Source organism: Sturnira hondurensis, unplaced genomic scaffold (assembly GCF_014824575.4).
Source record: "Sturnira hondurensis isolate 20B ecotype Veracruz unplaced genomic scaffold, ASM1482457v3 Scaffold0004257, whole genome shotgun sequence".
In the NCBI taxonomy this organism is placed as follows: domain Eukaryota; kingdom Metazoa; phylum Chordata; class Mammalia; order Chiroptera; family Phyllostomidae; genus Sturnira; species Sturnira hondurensis.
Window position 1 is genome coordinate 5732352 of NW_028076888.1, and position 23402 is coordinate 5755753.

General features: G+C 50.8%; 1 protein-coding gene across 3 annotated transcripts in view; it reads right to left on the minus strand.

Annotated features, from left to right (window-relative positions):
• Positions 1-518: 518 nt before the first annotated feature.
• Positions 519-23402, minus strand: part of UBE4B (ubiquitination factor E4B) — a 105659-nt gene continuing 82775 nt past the window's right edge. For all 3 annotated transcript variants that reach the window (XM_037045279.1, XM_037045277.1, XM_037045278.1), the window contains 8 exons: positions 22980-23215; positions 17346-17472; positions 15554-15698; positions 11679-11813; positions 9260-9451; positions 3489-3663; positions 2312-2458; positions 519-1861 (listed from right to left, as the gene is read on the minus strand). In XM_037045279.1, the coding sequence (XP_036901174.1) occupies positions 1800-1861; positions 2312-2458; positions 3489-3663; positions 9260-9451; positions 11679-11813; positions 15554-15698; positions 17346-17472; positions 22980-23215 (1219 nt within the window). In that variant the 3' untranslated portion in view covers positions 519-1799. The remainder of the gene's footprint in view (positions 1862-2311; positions 2459-3488; positions 3664-9259; positions 9452-11678; positions 11814-15553; positions 15699-17345; positions 17473-22979; positions 23216-23402) is intronic.

Consider the following 23402-nt stretch of genomic DNA (forward strand, 5'->3'; position numbering starts at 1 on the left):
AACCTTGGGCAAGTCACCTAACTTCTCCACACCCCACACCCCGGCCATTGAACACGCAAAGATAACAGTACCGTCTTCTTCGAAGGTGAAATCAGCAGCATGAAGGCCGTTGCCCAGGGCCTGGCACCCAGCAGATGCCATGCAAGCCCTCACCAGTGTTACCCCATGAGCTGGCAGACCCGGTTCTATGAACTGCAGGGCCTGAGAAAATGCTCCCGAAATGGCTTGAACTCGCCGGAGAATTCTGAAGGTCAGGGGGAAGAGATTTTAGATAGGGGAGCAACTGGAGACGGACAGAGATGAAGGTGACAAAGCTCAACCCACTCAGACAAGCAAATGGTGGCATGAGAACCGAACGGAGCACTGAGATGGACGCAGATTGGGAAGTTTTCTTTTGAAAATGGAAACTGCTAACGGGCTGCAGGAAGGTCATTCACCACGTGCAAACTCCTCTGGCTCCTGCTGCTCACCCGCCCCTGCTTTCCACAAAAAGAAGAGACTCGAAGATGTCTTCTAAATGTGTATCACCATTTATTGTAGTTTGCATTTGGAATTGAACAGAGGACATTGTCTGTGGAGGGGGGAAAAAAGGAAAAGAAAAAGAAAGTATGTTTTTGTAGACTTAATTTCTCCAAAACACTTTATGGTTTCAAATCCTTTTTTACCCCAAAGGAAATTCGAGAATTCAAGTATGTTAAGTAGGGAGCGGTAATACAAAAGTCTTATGTTTCTGTGCACGTGTGTGGGTGTGTTTGCCTGTGTGTTTTTACAAGCAGACGTACCTTCCATTTCTTGCACCCCTGTTTTGCTTTGGTGAGGCCAAGTCCCAAAAGACACACCATACATAGGACCCCTGCCTTGGACTCACAGACTCAGGAGTTGAGGAATTTACGTACCCTCGGAGGGTAACTGTGAAGGTCAAGCTGCCACGGAGCGTTAAACGGCCGCCCGCCCTCCCCCGCCGATCCCTGCGCGAGCTCCTGGCAGACGGAAACACTCCCCTGGCTGTGGCTATGCCTTCGGTTCCTAAGAGAAGGCTCATGACAAGGACCAGAGCAACAGGACTCTCTTCATTTTGCTTAGAAAAAAAAAAAAATTTAAAGGGACATTTCAAAAGAAAAAAAAAATAACTGAAATTCGAATTCTGAAAATATCTTGCCTTTTTTATTAATCATGTCATCTAACACCAATTAAAAAAACAAATATGTGAATATGATATAAAAATACGACCCCAGGATTAACACTTTGTTGCAGGCACAGTTATCTCACAGGATATACGTTTGGAGGGCCAGGGAAAGGGGTTAATTTTCGTTTTTGCTTCTCATAAAAAAATCCACAGCAGTGCAAGTCGGGTTGGGAAGGGGGCGGGGGAAGATTCTTTAGCAGCAAAATGTCCAAGGTTCTCTAATCACAACCAAATCAGTGGATATTGGACTTAGGGGAAAAAAATGGAGGGGATGCGGCCCAGACCCATTCATTATCAATCACCAAAACACTTCCGTTGCAAAAGCCCCCAGTTGTGACATACGAAGGATGTGTTTCGTTACACAGGCAATCAGTCATAAAGTGTGTCCCTCGAGCTTTTGACCGTGTTTGTCACTTAAATATATGTACAGGAATTGGGCTCCTCTTCTCATTCATGTCCGTTCAGATGGCCACCATGTGGTCGCTTTGGGTGGGCTCTCGGTGTATTCGCCGTGTCTGGCTCCACGTGCGAGGGGCCTCCGCACCACCGCTGCGGCTTCTGCTCGCCTCGCTGGCCTTGGCTGCTTCCGGCAGAGGGCGGCAAGGGGGACGGTTTAATGATCGCTGTTCTGTTTCTCTCTCATCCAGGCGTGAATCTGTTCTTTCAATTCTGGCACTGAGAAAAGAAAAGGGAAGGATTAAGGCCTTGGATAGGCAGGCTCTTCCTGAGAGATGACGCCGTCGTCTACGCAAATGGCAAGAAAAGGCCATTCATTCGCTTAGTGAAATGAAGACGGAAGAAGAAAGAAACTTGACTTGAGAAGGACTAGACTTCTAGAAAAAGAGCAAAGAATGTTTCATGTCTTTTCTTTCTTTCTTTTTTTTATGTACCCCAGGCATGAACCCGCCCTGGCCACCAACGCAGGCAGCAAGCTAGGATGAACCAAGCACTGTACAACTGCCCCTGACTGAGGTAAGAGCAACGCCACTAGTCGGGTGTGTCCTCGCCCACTGCCAGGGCATTGTTTCACGTCTTTTCCATTAAGTGTCATAAACTAGGGAGTTTCTGGATTCGATCAGTTCCCCGCTTTGACCCGTCACTGACACGGGTGCCGCCGCCCCGTACCCGGCTCCAGCATGCTCTCGGTCAGCGTCTGCCGGTTGAAGGGGTCGGTGGGGGAGTTCAGCAAGTGCCGCAGGATGATGGAGCGGTCCATGATGGTGCCGGAGGGGAGCCGCACCGGGTCAGTCATCAGGGTGTCCATCAGAGGGTCTGCGGAGACAAAGCAGAGCAACACTCACCCACTAACAGGGCCTGCAGCTGAAAACCACAACAAAACCAAGCCCGCCGCCCACTCCCCCGTCAGTGAAAAATAAAACACATCCACAGCAATGACAATCACTCGGTCTGGCAGGGCGCCCAAGTTCCGAGGGCAATCAGCACGCGAGTGCACATGCCACCTTGGGTGTGGGGGAAGGCAGCCCTCCCCAGCCCCGGCTGGGAGTGGGGGCTGGGGGAGGGAGGGGGGGCCCGGCAAGGCAGCAGCAAGAGCGGCAGCTGGATGCCCTCGCATGGACTTCTCAGCATTCTGGGAAAACGCCAATCCCCACTGGCAAAGGCCAGGCTGACCCTACAATCTTCTCAGTTGTTACCTGGTTTGAAATCAGGCCAAAGGACCTTTTCCCCCTTAATTTACAACACGAACTACAAATAGGCAAATGTAATTTCAGACAAGAGTCTCAAAAAGCAACACAGCACACCATTAAAAAGTTGAAAGCACAGAATGTCCCCTCTTCCTCTTTTTTTTTAAGATTTTATTTATTTATCTCTAGAGGGGAAGGGAAGGAGACAGGGAGAGAAATATCAATGTATGGTTGCCTCTGTGCATCTCCTGCTGGAAACTGGCCTGCAACCCAGGCATGTGCCCTGACTGGGAATTGAACCACGGTTGTTTGGTTCACAGGCCCATGCTCACTCCACTGAGCTACACTAGCCAGGGCTCTCTCTTCTTTTTTAAAGATTTTATTTATTTAATTTTAGAGAGAGGAGAAGGAAGAAAGAGGGGGAGAGAAATAGTGATGTGAGAGAGACACACCCATCAGTCATCTCTCATAGGTGCCCAACTGGGGACTGAACGGGCAACCGAGGCGTGTGCCCTGACCGGGAATGAACTGGTCACCCCTGGCTGCTGGAAGGACGCCCAACCGAGTCACACTGGTCAGGGCATAACACCCTCTTTTTAATGCTACCCGTTTCCGGTTAAGTCCAGTCTATGGGTTCAGACTGAGAAAACGCCACTTGCCTCGGAACTCGTCTGGAGCGCCGCTGTAGTCGACCTCGGCGCGTGCGTTCTTGGCCACTATCTCCTCCACTTTCTCGGCGAGGAGTTTAAACTTCTCTATCGCTATTGTGGACTTGATCCCTGCCTTCCGCAGCTTCGAAATGACTTCTTCGAACAACTCTTTGCTGTAGGATCTCTGTGGGTGTGAAAAGACAATGTGAGATGTAAAGATGGTTTAAGTGGAAAAAAGCAAGCTGCAGAAAATACCAGAAGTATGATCTATTTATGTATTTTTCTAAAAAAGTCCTAAAATTGTGTGTGTGTGTGTGTGTGTGTATAAACACACATAAAGACTGGAACAACACACACCACACTATACAAGGTCATTACCTCTGGGGAGGGCTTCAGGATTGAGGCAAATGAATAGAATTTAAAAATGTTTGAATTATTTTTACAGCAAACATGTATTTTAAAATTTAAATATGAACAAGAAGGAAATCTCATCTGTTTCAGCCCTTGCAAGGCACTGCACTGTGGCAGCAGGAGAGGAAGTCGGCATTTTAGCTCCTCCCCCAAAGGAAACGTGAGGACAGCCCACTGGAGACCATGATCGCAGGTTCCCAGACCCTCCAGATCCCTCGGTGAACACTCCTGACGGCCGGGCGCTCTGCTGACAGCAGCAGACACGAACACGCCTCCGAGGGCGCAGGGCACGGTCCAGGGGACACAAACCCACCACAGACCCCGACAAGCCTGGACTTGAATCCTGGCTCTACGAACTGCCTGCTGGGGGGTCTTAGGCAAACCCCTCACTCTGCTGAGCCGTTTCCTCAGTGTAAAAGGCGCCTAATTCACAGCAGTCACTGCCACTGCAAATTGTCAACATGTATCCTAACTTGCATTTACGGCAAAGACACTGGCCACTTATCAATGTAGTGATGATGATGCAAATAGAGGGAGAGAAGGATGACACATGAGCCCCTAACCCGTGACCAGTCACTTCTCCCTGAGAATCTGCACTGACACCTATATGTACGGACATGAAAGAACCTAAATTCACCTCAGCGCTTCATTCTCTGAGACCTGCACTCAAAGCCCTCAGTCTCTTCTTTCTTTGACACCAATCCCCGAAGAGGAGCACACAGCCCGCCCCTTATTAAGTCCCCGCAACTGAGGGGAGATGGGAGGGAAGGGCAAAGTCCCTGCCAGGCACCTGGCTTGGTGACAACCCTAAAAGCCGCCTTCTACTACCTGGAGAAGTTCGAAGAGCCGTGGTTATAGTTTCCTGGAACTAAATTACCACGTAATTCACCAAACACTTTATCTGGTGCCCACTTTAATAAGCCACAGTCCCACCCCTTTGGGAAGGGGCACAGGGGATAAATGGCCAGGGGATTATATGAAGATGCTGACAGGACAAACCCAAAACATTTTATATAGGGAACGACTGCAGCATGGCTGTTGCTGCAGACACTGCTGAGGCCATTTCACCCTGAACTTCGGTGTATTCTAGTAATTAAAGTCGTTTGTATGGGAAAAAACGGCACTCTCGTTAAACTGCACTTTCTAGCCTATAGCCCCCGTGGACCAGCCTGGTTTCTACTCCAGGTTTCGCTGCTGGCCCACCCAACTTCTTCCCTCACCAGCAGGGGTGTTCTCTTCCCTCCTGGCCAGCCAGACAGGGAGGGGGAAAAACACACAAACAATCCAATTTGGAAACTGGTGAAGGATCCGCATAGACATTTCTCCAAAGAAGGTGTACGAATGGCCAACTCGCACTTGAAAAGATGTGCAACAGCGTTTGCCTTTAGGGAAATGCAAATTAAAACCACAGTGACGTACCTCCTTGCCCCCACTGAGTACCTATCCAAAAACGAAACAAAATAGCAAGCACTGCTGGGGACGTGGAGAAATGGAGTTTGGAACCCTTATACCAGCGGTTCTCAATGTTTTTGGCAACAGGGCTCGGTTTTGTGGAAGACAGTTTTTCCAAGGACCTGGGGGTGGTGGTGTACAAGGGGCGGGGAGATGGTTTCAGGATAATTCAAGCATATCACATTTACTGTGCACTTTGTTTCTATTATTATTACACTATAATGTATAATAAAATAACTATACAATTCACCACATGCTAGGGCTTACAGAAACTGTGACCGAGACAGGCCCACAGAGTGGGAAAGACATGGGGGTGGAAGTGGGAAATGAAATAATGGGCAGGCCACTCGGGGACTAAAGTAGGTGTAGGATCCTGACTTAAGCCTGCCACCAGATGCAGCTGTACAACTGAAGTACATCAACCCACTTGCCACCATGAAGCCTGCAACCAGAAGCAGCTTAACTGTTACCTGCCAGTCACTGGTAGTGTTTTGACACGAGTTTGCAAGCAACGGATTCACCATGGTGTCTGTACAGTGAAACCTCTCTGCGGATCACGGTCTGTGTTTGCAGCCCTCCCCGGCGCTAGCATCGCCGCCTCAGCTCCACCTCAGACCATCAGGCATTAGATTCTCTTAAGGAGCACGCAACCTAGACCCCTCGCATGCGCAGTTCACAGTAGGGTTAGCGCCCGGCTGACCTGCAGGTGGACGGGGGGCGGAGCTCAAGAAGTGATGAGGCGCTGCAGTAAATGAAGCTTCGCTGGATCCCCACCTGCTGCTCACCTCCTGCTGTAAAGGCCCAGTTCCAAACAGGCCACCAGGGGTCCTGGTCTGGCTCATGGCCCGGGGGTGGGGATTCCTGCCTTATCCGTTACTGGCGGGACTACAAATTGGTGCAGCCAGCGTGGAACACAGTTTGCAGCTCCTCACAAGGCTAAACAGAATTACCACATGACTCAGCAATTCTCCTCCCCAGTATACACCCAAAAGAACTGAAAATGGGCATTCAAGTAAGCACTCCTCACGAATGTTCACAGGAGCCCCATCTGCAATGGCCAAAGGATGGAAATAACCCAAAATCCATGGGTAAACAAACAATGTTCCATCCAGGTAATGAAACATGATTCAGCCACAAAAAGGAATGAAAGGCTGAAACACAGGAGACCACATGGATGAACCTCAGAAACGTTATGTGACGTGAAATAGTCAGACACAAAAGGCGACATAACTTATGATTCCATTTATATGAAATATCCAGAACACGTGAACAGGTACATCTAAAAATAGATGAAATAAAGACAGGAAGCAGACTGGGGCAGGGTGAAGGTGGAATGAACAGTAACTGTCTAACTGGTGTAGGATTTCTTCTTGTTGGGGATAAAATGTCTGGAACTAGACAAAGGTCATGGTTACACAACATGTGACTGTACCAAATGCCACCAAACTGCACAGTTAAAAAGAGTTTATTTATTTATTTTTAGAGAGAGGGGAAGAGAGGAAGAAAGAGAGAGAGAGAAACATCAATGCTTGGTTGCCTCTCACGTGCCCCCCACTGGGGACCTGGCCCACAACCCAGGCACGTGCCCTGACTGGGACTTGAACCAGCGACTCTGGTTTGCAGGCTGGTGCTCAATCCTCGGAGTCCCCCCTTCCAGGGCCAAAGTGTACACTTTAAAATGGTTAATTTTATGTTTTGTGGATTCAGGTGGACCCTTTACTGCTTATTTTGAAACAGCACATGGTGTCACCAGCTCCAGGAACCTCGGAGCGCAGTCTATTCACGGAATGGGGTCTGCCCGTGAAGGCACAGCCCCACGTGGTCCCCAAAGAGGCTGAGTCACTCTGAGCCCTCCCTACCCTGGGCTCTCTCCTCAGGTTCAGGAGTGGACAGCTCTGTGGCTCTCTGGCCTGGCGCCTTGTGTCACCTCTTCTGGACACTTGCTCTCAGCCTCTCTGGGGATCAGGGAGAGAAGTCTCTCCGCTTCTTTCCTTGAACAGCTACCATTTTCATCTTCCTTTGTCTTCCCAGGAAAACAAGACGTTCCAAACCAAGCCAAAGCAAACGAGACCAGTGCCCCCAAGGGAGAAAATGAGCTTCTACTCTGTTTTCTGGAGCTTTCTAGCCTTTCGTCCTTCTCCTAAAGAATCTTCCAAAACAATCACGTCATCCGGGCCCGATCAGCTTACAGCCCCCAGCGGCGGACACGCCCGACAGGACAGACAGCCCACTGTCTGAGGAGCACCCTCCACCCGCCGCGTGTCCTCCTCCCCCGAGGTGCTGGCGCCGCGCGCACCTGCTTCATGGGAAGAGCAGGCCCCGCAGGTGCCCGAGAAGACGGGTGTGTCATGGCAGAAACTGCCGCCTCTGACTCAAGCCCGGTGCAGCCACGCACAGGAATCACCAGGCTGTGCGATGTCTGGTTGGTCACCGCGAAAGGCAGCTGGCAGCACTCCTTTGTCACCCACTTGGTTGTCGCCATCTCATACAGGGTGTGCTGTGTTCACTCACGCTGCAAACTGTGTTACGCTAATGACTTGTGAAGTGGCTGCCACAGGCAGACGGACCAGGAGAAGCGGGGGCGTGCTAAGTGACTTCCAGGCTCTCACGACAAAACGGGACAGTCCCGAGGGACTCTGCACAGCCCCACCTCTGGCCAGGCCTGGGTCCAGCTGCCTGCTGCCCGACAGATGACCCCGCCTCAACTGGGGAGCGTTTCCTTCTCCGCCCCCCGCCGCGGGCTACCACTGCTTTTCCAGCCACACAGCTGCAGCTGGCCGTGTGGGCTGGACCAACACTCCGGCACTCCCCGGGTAGCTGCAGGCCCTAACCCCGTCCTTCAGCACAACTTCCGATGGAAAAACTGCTTCGGAAGCGTGTTTTTCACGGCAGGTACTTTGTCAAGACCACATCTGTTGCTCAAGTCCAAAAGTTCCTACATTTCCCCTACTGGAATCTTTGGATGAAGTATGGGTAAAGAACCTTCTAGAATGTCTACTGATGGTTAACCTGAAATACAATATTTGGAAAGAAAGTGTGAACAAAGATGGGGAGACAGAAGCCAGCATGGAACTTTGGGGCATTGCAAGTGGAGCGCAGTCAGGCTGAGAAGACAGGCTCAGGGCCAGGCGCTGGGACACGAATCCAGCCTCTACCCGACCCTAACCTCACACAAGCTATTTAATCTTTCTGTGCCTCATTTTAAAACGAGGACTCTAACTGAACCTGTATCACAGGGTTTTGTGAGGATTAAATGAGTGAAAACACGAGAAGTGGTTAGAACTTGGTGTTCGGTTAACAAAGAGCAGGTTTACGTTCAGGTTCAGCGACGCAGGGCAGAGGAACGCAGAGGCGGGGACGCCCTGTAGATTGCTGGCAGGTCTAAAAGCGAGGCTGGATGGGCGGCCTGCGCTGAACTGGTAACTGTGGCGACGAGCACACAAATGGCTGTGACCACAGGGACACGGGGGAAGGAGAGGGGAGAGTGGCGAGATAGTCACCCGAGGTCTGAGACCGGAAAGACCTCGAAACAACGGCAGCTCTGAAGCTGGGGACTTGGGAAGAAGATGTGGATTCCCTGAGAAACGGGCTCTCGGCACCACCCTGAGTTCAGGACTCAACCAGAGCTGGGCCCGGGAGCCAAAGCTTGTCGTTACGCCCAAAGGAAACACTGTTTCACCTCCCTTTACAGCAGACAAGTTCCCCGGGCCACTGTGGTCAGAATTTCCATTCACGGTACTAAAAATTCCCCACACTATTTTGAAAAGTATCCTTGATTTCAAGTGAGAAAAATTCAGGAACAGATGGCCACACAGTTGCACAGTCCTGCCCAGGAAACCAGCGTAGCCGGCGCTGGTCGCCCAGGGTGGTGGCCTGGACCCCGCCCCCCTCCGAAAGGCCGCTCCCTGGGCACTGACCTGGTCGTCGGCAATGGCTTTGGCGAACCGAGCACAATCCAGCTGCAAGTAAATGTCTGTCAGTTGGTCCAACAGCTTCTTTGGTTCAAAGCCGTATTTCTCCGGGTTTTCAACTTTCAGGTCACGGCACTTGGGACCACAGAGTTGCTGAAGATTAAAGTTCAGCATTGCGGCCAATCGGGGCCCAAGTTCCTAGGAAATCACAGGGTGATAGAGCAATTCATGCTGTTGAGACAAGCAACAAGGACCAAAACCCCCACCACAGCAGAGGGACAGGAGTCGGCGGGGTTACTCTCCAAAGGGTTTCTTGTGCGTGCCATGTGGACCACAAGCTGAAGAAAACCATTATATTAAAAAATTCTTTTACTCCCACTTCTAATCCAGTAATTCTGATACTTAATAGAATGTTGCAGGCTGATGGAATATTTGTAAGTACCAAGAAGAGGCAACCTTTTCTTAAAGTCATGCTTTTAATGATAAAAACAAGGGTCACTCTAAATTTGCAAGAAACAGGTAAAAGAGGGAAAATTATTCATAAATTCCATCCTAACACAAGTCACAGGAGTTTCTGAGTATGCGCTTTCAGCCATCACCGTATGCACTGCTTCTGTGTAAGTTTCCGAAGTCCCTGCCAGTTCAGACAGCCCACCACACCATCTATGTCTGGAGAGTTTTAGATCTGGCCAGTGAGCCAGAGCAAACTTAAGGGAAACAGCCAGGAAACGGCTACCGTGCGGCAGCCCCACGAGACGGCAGGCTGCGGGCGAGCCGACAAGGGAAGACCGGCTGAGAGAGCATCGGAGGAAGCACCGGCCACGGATCAGCAGCTGTGAGGCTTCCCTTCGTTACAAGGCTGTCATTAAATTCAAGGACTGGATTTATACAAAAGCCAGCCTCAACTCAGCTTTGCAGGAACCTACTCCTGCACAAAGCCCTCCTGTGCTTAATTAGGAATCTGCAGAATAAGGGAGTGATAGGGAGAGGGCAGAGCTGGCGGGAGAGTTCGTCAAGGCAGGCACGGCAAAGGCTGGGGCGGGAGACGACGGCTGTGGTGTGCAGTCCGCTCCCGCGTATGCACAGGCCTTGGAAAAAAATTAATTCCCATCTACATGAAAAGATGAGACTTAGCTTTCAATAATTTCCTTTCAACAATGAAGAATTTGGGCTGCATACGGGCTTCATAATAACTTAGTCTTAGATAGCTTTTACGTTTCCTACCTTTTGACAATCAACGGGCGCTGCCCTTGGGGCCACGGAACGTGACCTCTAATGCGGTTAGAGCAGCGCCTGGCAAACGACTTACTGCAGGCCCGAGCCAGCCCGATGCCTATTCCTGCAAAGTGCAGCCATACGCACCATGTGAGTGCTGTCTGCACATGCTTTGGCACGGTAAGGTCTCCGAGGTGAGGCCGTGTGGCCCACAAGCTGACCTGGTTACTGCCTGGCCTTCACAGGTGGAGGTGAAAGGAAGTCTCGTTACGTGCAACCCCGAGGGAGGCGAGTGTCTGGACTATCTCATTCGAACAGCTGCAGGGACCAGAAGCTTTCAACCGTGAGCTCTGTGTGGTTTCCCGTTCCACTGCGCTTGCCCGGAAATGAGTTTATGGAGATTTGCAGTGGTAGGGGGAGAGGAGGAGCCTCGTCTCTCGAGTGGCACACAGGCCAGGGTGTGGCGATAACGCAGCAGGAGAGAGTGAGTATGGAAATTGGAGGGAACATGTCTAGAGTACAATTACACTCCATCGTAAACTTGTCTCCACGCAGGCAACTAACAACCAAAGCTCAGCCCCCTTCCTCGCCTCCCCACTACCTTGGTCCTGGCCACGCCCTAAAGCCCCTACTGCGTGTGGGGAGGGGGCCGGGCCCAGCTGCGGCGCAGCAGAGATCTCAGTTCTGTCACTCAACTTCAACTGCAGAAACGGGACCCAGGTTTTATGTACCATGTCAAGGCCAAACTTCCGGACAACCTTTAAGCTATCATAAACCCGAAGTATGGCTCTCATTGACCTTTGGCTTCTTGGGCGTAACAAAGCTACGTCTAAGATAAACAAGGATCTTATACATCATCGATTATTTCTGCTTAATATTCTATAGTTTCCAATGGATGGTACCTTACTTTTCCTATAAATAAAATGCAGGAATCAATAATGATAAAAGTATGCCATGGCTTCAACACCAGCATCCAGAGTGCTGCCTAAGCAGAGAGTGAACTAAACCAACTTGGAGGTGACTATTCGCAGATTTCAGTCTATCCACAGTGCTGTAGCCATGAGCCTAACTGGGAGCAAAACCAGTAATAAAACTTCACTGATCAGAGATTGTGACGCCAAAACGTCCAGGATTTCAACAACTCTATTTAGTTACAAGTGACAGAATCTGAATGTGTAACCCCAACAGACAAAACAAAGTGTCTACTCACTGGTCGGAGGAATGGCTTCTGGACCTGCTTCGTGAGGATATGGAACATGTCCACGGTTTCGGTGGCCAGGGCGAGATAGGAGCGTGAAACGCGCTCGTCCTGAGCCAGCTGGGACTGACGGGCCTGCTGCTGCTCCTAGGAAAATCGAGCAGATGCCAAACAAATCTCAGTGCTGGTCGTCAGCTCACCGACATGCCCAGGGTGACGGAAAAACACACGTGGCTCGTAGGTGGGGAAGTGTCTAACGAAGCCGGCCTACTTGGAGAAGGACAGAGCAGCGAAGTCTCCCGATCACTGAAGCCTACTCCTCTGGCATCAGAGCCCTTTAGGACTCTGACAAGGTGACCCTGGCACATTATTTGACTTCCAGAGGCTTAGTTTGCTCTGCGATAAAAGAAGTCACTATCAACTTCTACGCAGGATGAAATAAGTGACTCTCACGTCATGTCTAGTGCACGTTGGTGCTAATAAAGGATAGTTCACTTCTCTCAGTAACAACTTTATTTAGTTATCATTACTTTAAAAACATGCAACGTGACACTGCAGCCTGTAGGTTTCGGCCCTGTACCAAGCACCTGTCACTTGCTAAGCTTTTGAATGTCCTCTTTCCACACTGCTAGGCTATCGCCCCTTCGACTGTCTGCACACTTGCCTCTGGCATGGTCCCCTCCTTCCGTTCAGACACAGGCGAGGAAACAAGATGACAAGGTGTATCTGACTCATGGGTAAAGGGAGGGGGACACCGCCGGCTCTGAGAGGGACAACGTACAAAAACACCAGTGCAGAGTCTTACACCTTGGCTGGGGAGGCGGGGCGGGCAGAAGTGCCGAGTATGACTGAGCGCCCCCGGGGGGCGGTGCCCTGAGGGTCTGCTCAGTGGAGATGCTGCACTATGGCTGGGGGACCTGTCCACCGACCCTCGGTCAAGAACAAGCCCGCGGGATGAAAGGCCGAGGCTGGGGAGATGTAAGAACAGCAAGGTGGGAAGGGCCTCAATTCATCAGCGCGCACGATCTAGCCCTTCTACAGGTCAGCCCTCCTCTGGGCACTGGAGATAAGAGAACGTGACCCACAAGGGTCCGGCCCTCACGGAGCTTAGTGATGGCAACAAGCAGACAAACCCCCAAACAGACACACAGGTCAGTCAGCGACACCGAAACACACCAGGTGAGGGAGAGGAGTGTGCTGCGGTCAGGACATGCCATTCCAGAAAGGGTGGTCAGGAAGGCCTCTCCTTGGGGAGGTGACATTTAAGTGGATAGCTGGAGGAAGTGAGTCAGCAAAAACCTGGGGGAAGAGGCACCAGGAGGAGGGAAGAGTAAGCGCAAAGGCCTGGCTTGGCAGCAAAGAGCCAGGTGTACAGCTGGGTACCAAGTGACAGGGAGGGCGGGGGCTGGGCACCGCTGCGCCCTCATGGCCACTCCCCAACATGGGACTTGATGGGTGAGAAGGAGAGCCTGGGAGGACTCTGAGAGGAGCGGGGATAATGTGCAGGCCGAGGTTTTATCACCACCGCCTGGTATATAGGGAGATGGGGGAGGGCGGTGGTTCAGAGACCAGACAGGGGCCTACTACAGTAACCAGACCAGACGGTAGTGGCTGGGATGCGGGGGAAGAGGCCACATAAGGATGTACTTTAAGACAGAGCCCAGAAGTTCTGCGAAGGGGGGGAGGAATCAAGAAAGATGCCACAGGGCTGAGCCAGAGCTGCTGTGGGTGGCTGCAGTTGCTTCCTGAGCCCGGGAGGCCAGGAGGACGGCACCAGGGCTCAAGTCTGGACCAGCGAAGTGCAAGGTGCCTATCACACCACTCGGCAGAGAGGCACGTCAGGGGCTGGCTATCAAGCAGGAGAGAGCTGAGCTGGGGAGACACACTCTAAGTCTTCAGAACACAGACTTTTTAAAGGCTTGGAGTGGACGGAATTGCCTAGCAGTGATTCTCAGTGGAGGCATCAGGCCACATCACTGGCATTAAATGGACGTGAGCCGGAGATGCTAAATGTCCTGCAATGTATGGACAGGCACTCACAGTAAAGAATCAGTATTATGTCATAATTCGATTGCATTCAAAGTACAAACCAGCGCCCTGGCTGAGAAACACTGACACGGGGAGCAGGTGCGGAGAGAGCAGAGAGGCCTCTGGGCTGTTCACCGCAGCTCGGAGGGCGGGGGCCGAGGAGCTGGTGGGAGGTGCAAGACAGGAAGGGACTTTGAAGTCAAACAGAAATGATTTCTGAAATGGCACTTGGTAGGGGTGATTTATGCCCCTTTCCTATCCAGTAACACAGCCAAAAATCAATACTAGCTGTTCACTCGTCTCAAATAAATGCTTTTAAGCACTGACCGTGAACAAGACAATGTGCAGGGACCCGCACCCAACACCCGCAGCGCAATACCAGTTGGTCCAGGAAAAGCCTCCTGAGTGGGCGCTACCCAGGCGGGGACAAAGGTGAGACTTCACAGCTACACCTGCCAATCAGGGAATGTTTGGACAAGACCTTCCCCAAAGGCTGGGCAGTTTCGGTACAAGTAACAGACAGGAGAAACCAGGGGCGCCCTGCACGCACGCAGGGCACTTTCTCTGGGCCAGTCCTGAGCCATGAACTGGCCTTCCACGGTCCCTCCTCACAGCTCTCCCACAAAGAGGGAGTGATCCGACTTGTGGACAAAGACACGGAAACAAAAGGAGTTTCTGTGTGAGGCAGTGTCAGTTCTCCAGCCCAGACGCCCTGGACTCTGGAGCTGGGGGGTCCCCCAACGAGGCCTCACCTGCTGCCGCAGTGAGCTGTGCGAGTGCCTGGGACCCGTCCAGACTAGAGCCAACTATCTATCTGCAGGGGAGGCAAGCTCAGGGGGATGTGTCAGAGCCTCGGTGGGAGGCGCCCTCGGGGCACAGGGAGCGGCAGGAGGGAGGTTTTGGAGGCACAGGAGCCAAAGTTCCAGGAGTGTTTGGACACAGGTGTGCAGACGGTGGGCAGGATGGCACCCAGGGGGCATCTATACTGCGGGGCAGGGAGAAAAAGGACTGTGGCACCACCTCAGTGACACAACAAAGGGGCTCAAGAGGGTGGTGTAGGCAGCGTTCACAGACCCTGGCAAAGCCTGGAGTTAAGCCTGCAGTTTAAACGTGTTGGCTAGACCAAGATGAGAAATTCTCAAAGATGCAGGCATATGTGGAACAGAAACCTTCCCTAAACATGTTTCAGTATCTCACATTTAGGGTATTTTTGACACCACAGTTCTCAGAATCTACTTCAAGTAAAGAAAAACCAGTCCTCGCCACTTGTCCACGAGTGCGCCTTCTGGGGAGTGGTCCTGACTCAGAGCCTCGCACCAGGAAGAGACCAACCAGAGAGTGGAGTCGGCGTAGCTGCCAAGGGCCCAGTGGCCAGCGGGGAACCACGCACACGCTGTGGTCGTGGCAGGACAGTGGGGCCGGCATGGCTTGCCCACGGAACCGGCGAAACAGGCCTCTCCCCGAGTGAGCAGAAAAGCCAAGACCGACTGGGAAATCCCACCAGAATCCTGAGTGTGAGTCACACAGATGCCCAAAGATAACAAGAAATTTCTTGCCTAGCACACCGAATTTGAGGTTTATTTTCTAGTTACTTTCATACATTTTAACACATTTAGCTAATAAAAGCTCTTCTCGAAAAAGCCCTTTAAAATGAAGAGGCAGAACATGTTTTCTGGACACAGCTGGGAAGACTCCGCAACTCATGTCTTAGCTCTACAGCAAGTGTTTAAGTTTTCCCGCCCCGACCTTGGAGGTCACCTCGAGGACGCCCGGGTTGGAGGAACGAGGTACGGATGGGGAGTCAGAGCCAGGCCTGCAGCCCCCGAAGGCGGCCCGCCAGCCGCCCGCCCTGCACTCACCCGGGGCAGCTGCTCCCACTGCTCTTTGTTCTTCATCTCCTCCTGCACCTCGTGGATGCGCTTCAGGGACTCCAGACTCTCGTCGAGCAGAAACGTCGTGTCGTTGATCAGCATGTTTATGTAGCGAACGAACTGCTTCCCAGAACTGAAAAGGCAACGTGGTCACGCGTCTCCCCGCAGCAAGACGCCACAGCAGACCCCAGAGAGGAGGGCTGAGCGTGTCGCCCTACGGGTCTGCCGACCTTGGCACAACTCAAATATCCCGTGAAGGTCAAGTCTCTCCTTAGATTCTGGTTTGTTTTTTTTTTAGCCAGTTGTGACCAGCTCATTCCAGTGATGCGCTGGAAACACTCTGCATGACTGAGGAGAGCCAACTGCTAATATTCTGGAATTTGGTGAGCGGATTCCATGGCAGCTTCAATTTGGCAACAGTGGAAGTATTTACACCCCAGAAAACTGGCACATACTGACTTTTCCCCTCCACAGAGTAGGCTTACCAGCACACCCCAGCTCATTCCCTCAATGACTCTGAGTGGAGAAAACACTCTTTCAGACCAGGAAAGAAAATATGCTTAAAAGAAAGCACAAATAATAACTACGTAAAAGAGACAAGAGAACTATGGATACAATTATTCCCACTATAGAGAAAGGTGTGCTGAAGAAAAACAGGAAGCTGTGATACTGATAAAGTAGGCTATTAGCTTACTACACAGAGCCTGAGGCTCCCGCCCAATCCATGGCGCCGTCCTGCATCTCATGGTAGCGCGGAGGGACACGCTGGGGAACTGAGATGGCCTGACCCACCCGTGCTAGGCTCTGTGAGTGCCAGACTAGCAGACAGGGGAGGGCTGCACTTCAGGACCTGCCGCTGTGCTATCAGGGTGGGCCAGCCCAGGCCCGGGGGAGAGAGGTTCCTGTGAGCAAGGGCGGGGGCCTGGCTCGGAGGGACATGGAAAGTTCCCGAGCCCCACGCAGATCGAGTTGTGGGCCTGCCTGGTTGTTTCCTAAGTGTGTGCCAGGATTCCGCTGGAACGTAATTCTGACTATAATAGCAGTTCATGGAAACAAAGAATTAATTTACAGTTTCCTTTGCAGAAAGCTATTTCGCAGGTGGCCACTCCGCTAGCAACATGTGTATTATTGACCAGTAACGCAGTTAACAAGTGACGGCTGGACTTGATCACAGATCTAACGGGCTGCACAAAAGATGCCAGTAGACGGGATAAGATGTGTCCTGGAGAGTGACGCGAGAGCACAACATTCTCATCTCCTTTTCTTTTTAAAGTAATTTGGACGGAGTTACTAATGCCCGGGCTGAAGCTGGTGCCGAAATTCCAGGCAGGTGATGAAAAGTCCTTAATCGAGGTTTAGGGCCTTCTAGGAGGAACACCACTCCAAATGACAGCCCCAATCTGTTTCTGATTTCTCCCACTCCTAACTCCAAAGCTTGCCATCACACTCAAGAACGCCGTAAGACCTCATTGTAGTCCTTCGGACAGCTTCATCTAACACTGTAATCACAGAAACACTTAACACATCATCACTCAGGGTATTTCTAGATTCTCTCCTCGTGCAGGCCATCCCCAAGGTGTCTTGACAGATGTGAAGTTCAGCAGTACCTCGTAAGCACAGACATTTCGATAACCCTGACCCTGAGGACCGTCTGGAACACCTTAAAGGAGGCTGAGACCAAGCAGATGGTCAACAAGAGCCCAGCTGTGAAAGCTCCTAAGCGGCCACTCTACCCGTGATTTGCGAGAGCAAGTTGCGACATCAAGGGCCCGCTACTCACTTGAACTCCTCCATGAAGGTGCCGTGGTGAGCTATGTTTTGCCAAAGGCTTTTGAAAATGGTGCTGATATGATATCGAATGGTGAACTTGTCATAGAACTCGCTGGTAGCTCCGGTATGCTCGACATCTAAAAAAGACAAAGTGAGGGAGGGATGTATACTTTCTCACCCTTTTAAAAGCAGTTAGCACTGCTACAATGTTACCGAGTGAATACAAATCGGTGACCGCAGAACCACTCGGAGTCACTGGGATATTGTCCACTCACTGAAGACCAGAGACTGAATGACCACGCGCCACCCCCCGCCCCCAGTTTTAGTTATTAATTTGCAGAAATTCCACAGCACTTCAAATAAGCACTCCTGAGCAGGAAAAAAGCAGGGTTAAATCTTACTAGGGTCCACGTACCTAGCAAATGTGACTTATTACTTCAAATACTTTATAGTATGAGGCACCTTTTCAAACATGCACCAAAGGAGAGAAAAGTGAGGAATCCCCACAAACTCATCACTCATCTACAGTGACCAACATCTATGTCCCTATTAAAATGGAACAAAGATCAGACTTGTACACAAACGACAAACAGCTTAAGCAGGAGAAATTCCTGAATTCTGGACAAATTTTAAAAAGAGGAAAAACTGTGAGGTCAAGACAGTAGGCTTAAGAAAAAGACAAACTACAATAAGATGTTTTCTGTCCCCCATCAACTTGGCGAGCGTGGCAGAGTGACGACACCGAGTGTGGGGAGGGTTTGGGGATGCAGACACTGCAGATGCCAGTGGGGACCGATGGCGACCCGACCCATTTAAGGCAACTGGATGCCCACCTCTCGACCTACCGATTCTGTTCGAGAAAACACGTACAGGTGAATGGACACACACACGTGGTGCAGAAACTGGGAAGACACAGAGCAAAATGCTAACAGAGATTCTCTCTTGAGTGCAGAGGTTATCAATGATTTTACTTTTTTCTTGGTAATTTCTATAGTTCCCAACAAACACCCTTTTTGTGAGTAAAAAAGAAAATAGTCATTTAAAAATAAAAGAGTCCAGGCTGGTGTGGCTCAGCGGACTGAGTGTTGGCCTGCAAACCAAAAGGTCACTGGTTCCATTCCCGGTCAGGGCACGTGACTGGGCTGAGGGCCAGGTCCCCAGTTGGAGGCGTGTGAGAGGCAACCAAGATGTTTCTCTTGCACACTGATGTTTCTCTCCCTCTTTCTCCCTCCCTTCCCCTCTTTCTAAAAATAAATAAAATCCTAAAAACAAAAGAAATAAGCTAATTCACACCTACTACACAAAGACCTCAAATCATCTGTATGGGCCAACCTTTTCTAAAGGGTGAACTAAGTGTCACTTTATTAACTGTATAGACAGGCGTGTGAACTGAAGTGTGGAGACCTGATTTAGCAGAGTCCACAGAAGAAAGATACTGGGGTGGCGGGGGTGAGGACACAGCCTCTCACACCCTCTAAATTGCTCTTAGTACCTTGACTGCAGCCTGAACATAGCAAAGGCTAAGCACCTACTGTTAGCTTGTTACTCATCCATATACACCTCTCCCACCCTCTGCATAAAAACCCCCTCTTAATGTTACCTCAAAACTACTTCGGCTCAAGTTCTAGTTTCCAGTCCTCTTCCTAAGAGGCTGGAAATGAACCAGACCCGGGCTGACCTCCCCCAACCCCTCCATACCTGACTCCTTAAGCTGCCTGGTTTTAGGGACCTCCCTCAGGCTCACTGCCCCCGTGCCTGCCACATTGTGGCTGAGACCTATGGTCCACTCCTTCGTCTCATCTTCATCGTGGCTCCCAAGACGTCTCCTCAGAGACCTTCCCTGACCATGTTTCCTAGAGGAGCACCAGGCCCTCCTCCACACTCCCTATCTTATTTAATAAGCATCTATTTACTGGTGCAGGGTCTGTCTCTGAGCTAGAACGTCCGACCCCCAACGGCAGGGAGCTGACATCACGGCTAAGAGGCCCCAGCATCAAAACCTGTGCAGTCACCCAGCAGGGGCTTCACGGGCATTTGCCGCCTTAGTGCCAGGCTCGACTGCAGCTAACGCTGACCGTGCTGAGCCAATCAGCCCGGGGGAGAGGCGAGCCTTGAAACGAGTTTGGCCATCAGTGTTCCTCTACGCTCTGAGTAGCCGACTTTCAAGAGCTGGTTCTGAAGGAACAGACCACTGTGACATAAATGAAACACTCTTACTTTGAAACGAAAATTTGAAACTTAAGCACGCCCTAAGCTAGCCTACTCTCCCTGGAGCATAAAAAAGGTACCTGCTCCATATCTCAGGCTGTAACGCGTCTGAGACTCAGCCACGTTCAGGGGTCAGGCCGGGATCAGAGGTCTCAGCCTGGATTTGAGGGGTGAGTGGGGGACTGCCTGGGCTGCCCCCTCCCCCACAGGCTCTCCGGCACCAGTCCACCGGTAACTGAAGGAGGGACAGCGCAGCAGCCAGGAGCACCTGCGCTCAAGTCCAACTGTTGAGGGTGCTGCTGCTCGCTAGCTGTTGGTTGACCTTCAGCAAGCTTCTCGACCTTTCTAAGCTCCAGTTTCCTCGTGAGTAAAATGGGGTATTTATAGCACCCAGCTTGAGGGCTGTGGTTGGGATTAAGTGAAAGGATCACTGTATGTTCAATACGTGGCAGCTATTATTGGCACAGGTATCATCTCTCCCCGACTACAGAAATGTCCGGGGCTGGAGGGCACACTGCTCGCTGGCAGAAGAGAGAGGACAATGCCTGCCCACAGCTCCTGAGACCTCACCGGTGCGGCTCCACCAGGCCCAGCTCTACCCCACACACCCTCATCCCTTTACGTGGAAGCCACAGAGCCAGGTCCTGGGCACTGAGTACAAAATGCATTTAACTGTTTTGGTTTTAATACTAACATTACATGTTTACTGTGGAAACTTTAAAAAGTTCAGGTAACTTTTAAAAAAAGTAAAGAAAAAATTACAATTCTACCATTCAAAAATAACCAACTCCCCAAAGGGGAAAAATTGTGACAACTGTAATAAACAAAAATAAGAAAGATATTGAGTAAAACTCTAAAAAGAGAAATAAATAAAATGTATGATTGCTGGAAAAATTTTTCCACACACTTTTCTGTCATATAGATGTACCAAAATGTGGTCATATTTTACATACTGTTCCATTACTTGGCATTTTCTTCACTTTTTATCACCTATCTGCTTAATGCAAATAACACATTATTTTTCATGGCTCATACAGATCCCACTATACAGATAAACTATAACTTACTTAATTTATCTAACATTTGCAGGAATTTAGGTTTTTAATATTTTCACTACAATGAACTATAATACATAACGTTGCAGTGAATATTATAATACCCATTTACATACATTTGCAATTGTTCCCACAGAACAGATCCCTAGAAACTAAGTTTACAAGCATGAGGGTGTGCTGTTCATTTAACTGCTGTCTCTCTGCCCCCAAACCCACACTTTATACTTGGCTTTGGGATGCTGGGGCCAATGACTCCCTTTGCAGCTGGCCATTTGTTAGGCTGGCCAACAGGGGGCGCTGCAGAACAGGCCGACTGAAGCAACGATGACCCACCGCAGCAGCAGTGCTGGCAGGTGGTTCTGGTTTCCAGCTCTGCGCCAGAGGGCTCACAAACCTGTGCAGCTGCAGAGACACCAACCCGGCTGGTCGGTGCCCTCCCCTCAGGTCTGGGTCCCAGTTCTGTCCAAGCCCGCATTTGAGCTGCTACATTCCAAAACCACTGGTCTCTTCCCCTGGTTCCTCCAGCCCTGGGGACAGGTGACGGCTTGCGAGCGGCAGTGAGGTGCAGCTTCCTGCGCCTGTGCTACTCCAATGTCCCTTACTCGCCTTTCTGTCTTCACGTATTTGACCAGTTCCTCACGCTCCCTTCTCTCTGTTACAATAATAGGTATCTTTCTATTTTCCTGACTGGACTGTGACTGATAAGCAGGATATGAAGACTTCTCAGGCTTTTGGTGTGGACTGCCAAGCCGCTTTCCAGAGAGGCCTCACCAACGTAAACACATTCTCTCGGCATTTCACAGCACTAATTCTGCACACTAGTTACAGGGGATAAAAACGGGCTTCTGCAAATCAGTTTCTTTCTGTGAGCACATCAGTGCTAGGCATCGCATCTTAAAAATAAATGTGATAGGTGAAAAGAGGCACCTCATCATTATTTTAAGAAATACAGAATTATCTTCACTTCAACTGAGCCTGGTTACATGCGGGGCCCATGCCAGCCCCACCCTACACCACGCCCTGCACCCCAAGGGCCTGCGGTCCTGCCCGCAGGGCTACGAGGCAGAAGAGGAGCACAGGGAGCCAAGATGGGGCCTCCCACCCAGCAGTGTTCTCTGCTGTTGCCGAAGTGAGGATGTTAGCAAAACGTTACCAAAATTTCAAGGGCTTGTGAAGTTGCCTTAGGTTTAAGAGGACACAGGTAGGCTAAAGGAAGAGACACTCTTAGATGCCACAAAATAACTGTGACAATGGGGACAGGACAGCCCAAAATGAGCAGGAGCAGGTCCTGGGCAACAGGGAAGGGATGGCAGTCCCTGAACACAGAGGAATCCTAACCGCTGTGGCTGCTGTGAGCAGCAAGTCACTGCTCCCCGAGGCTGGCGTTTCTTCTGAGGGCGAGTACAACCCACCAAATGCCACTGGCCACATTGAGTGCCCACAATGTGCTAGGTTTGACAGACGAAGACAGACAAGATGCACTTACTTTCCTGAAAAAAGACAACCTGGAGAGAAAACGCTCCATCAGTACAAGGTGTGCCNAATCCTAACCGCTGTGGCTGCTGTGAGCAGCAAGTCACTGTGCTCCCCGAGGCTGGCGTTTCTTCTGAGGGCGAGTACAACCCACCAAATGCCACTGGCCACATTGAGTGCCCACAATGTGCTAGGTTTGACAGACGAAGACAGACAAGATGCACTTACTTTCCTGAAAAAAGACAACCTGGAGAGAAAACGCTCCATCAGTACAAGGTGTGCCCTTGGGAGAGGGTGGGGGAACAGGCTTTATGAAAACACACTGGCAAGGGAAGAACCAATTACATATAAGCATTTGAAACACACACTCACCAGGAGAGGAGGCCCCCCTGCAGAGCGTCTGATGTGTTTTCGGTCTTGCTCACCAGGTAGCCTGGCACCTGGAGCAGCCGTGCACTAAAGGGGAATTCATGGACCAGTGAGGCCTTCCAGGACCCCTACTCCACCGGTTTGAGTGGGGTCCCCCAAAATAAGAATTTTTAACTGTTTCAAAATTTTGGGTTAGTGGCCAGTGTTACAAAGCTAAGGCTGTAAAGTCAAAGCTAAAATAAACCAGAAATTTTCAGGCAGAAATACCAACTTGTGCTGCCGACACTAACTGGACCTCAAGGTTATCCTCCTGGCTTTCAAAGGCTCCTGCTCAACCAGCAAGGACAAGTCTGAGAAGGGTCAAGGTCACAGTTCCACAGCGTGGGGGTGGGGAGGATTATGAACAGTTCACACTCTGCTGGTAGTGGGGCAGCAGGTTATACGTATAACCGGGTGTCAGGACATTTGGTGACAGGTTTACAGTAACTTCACCCACAGGGATCAGACAGCCTGGCCTCCCTGTGCACCTGGGAACCTACCTGTATAAAACTTCATCAAGGAAGGGACCAACAATTTAGTGGAGAGAGGATGGTTCTCGATCATTTCAAAAAACTTCTGGGTTCGCGGCTGAACAGCGGGGTTGGTCATGAACATGACTTCTACCAGCTTGGCCACCAGATAGGGGTTTCGGATGTAGTTCTGGTTGCATAACATCACAACGAGGAACATCACAATATCCTGAGTGCAGGGCTCATAAAGCACCTGAGGAGAGTACCTGGACAGAGGCGAGAGGGGCAAGAAGTGACGCGCCGAGAACCCCAACCACGGCAGGCGCTGAAGGCAGGAGAGGGGCCGGGGGCGGGGGGCCAAACTCCCTCTCATGTGCCAAGTTTAAATTGAGTGTTCCTATTGCAACTAGACGGTTTAAAACCCACCACGTCTCCTGGCCATAACGTTCTAGA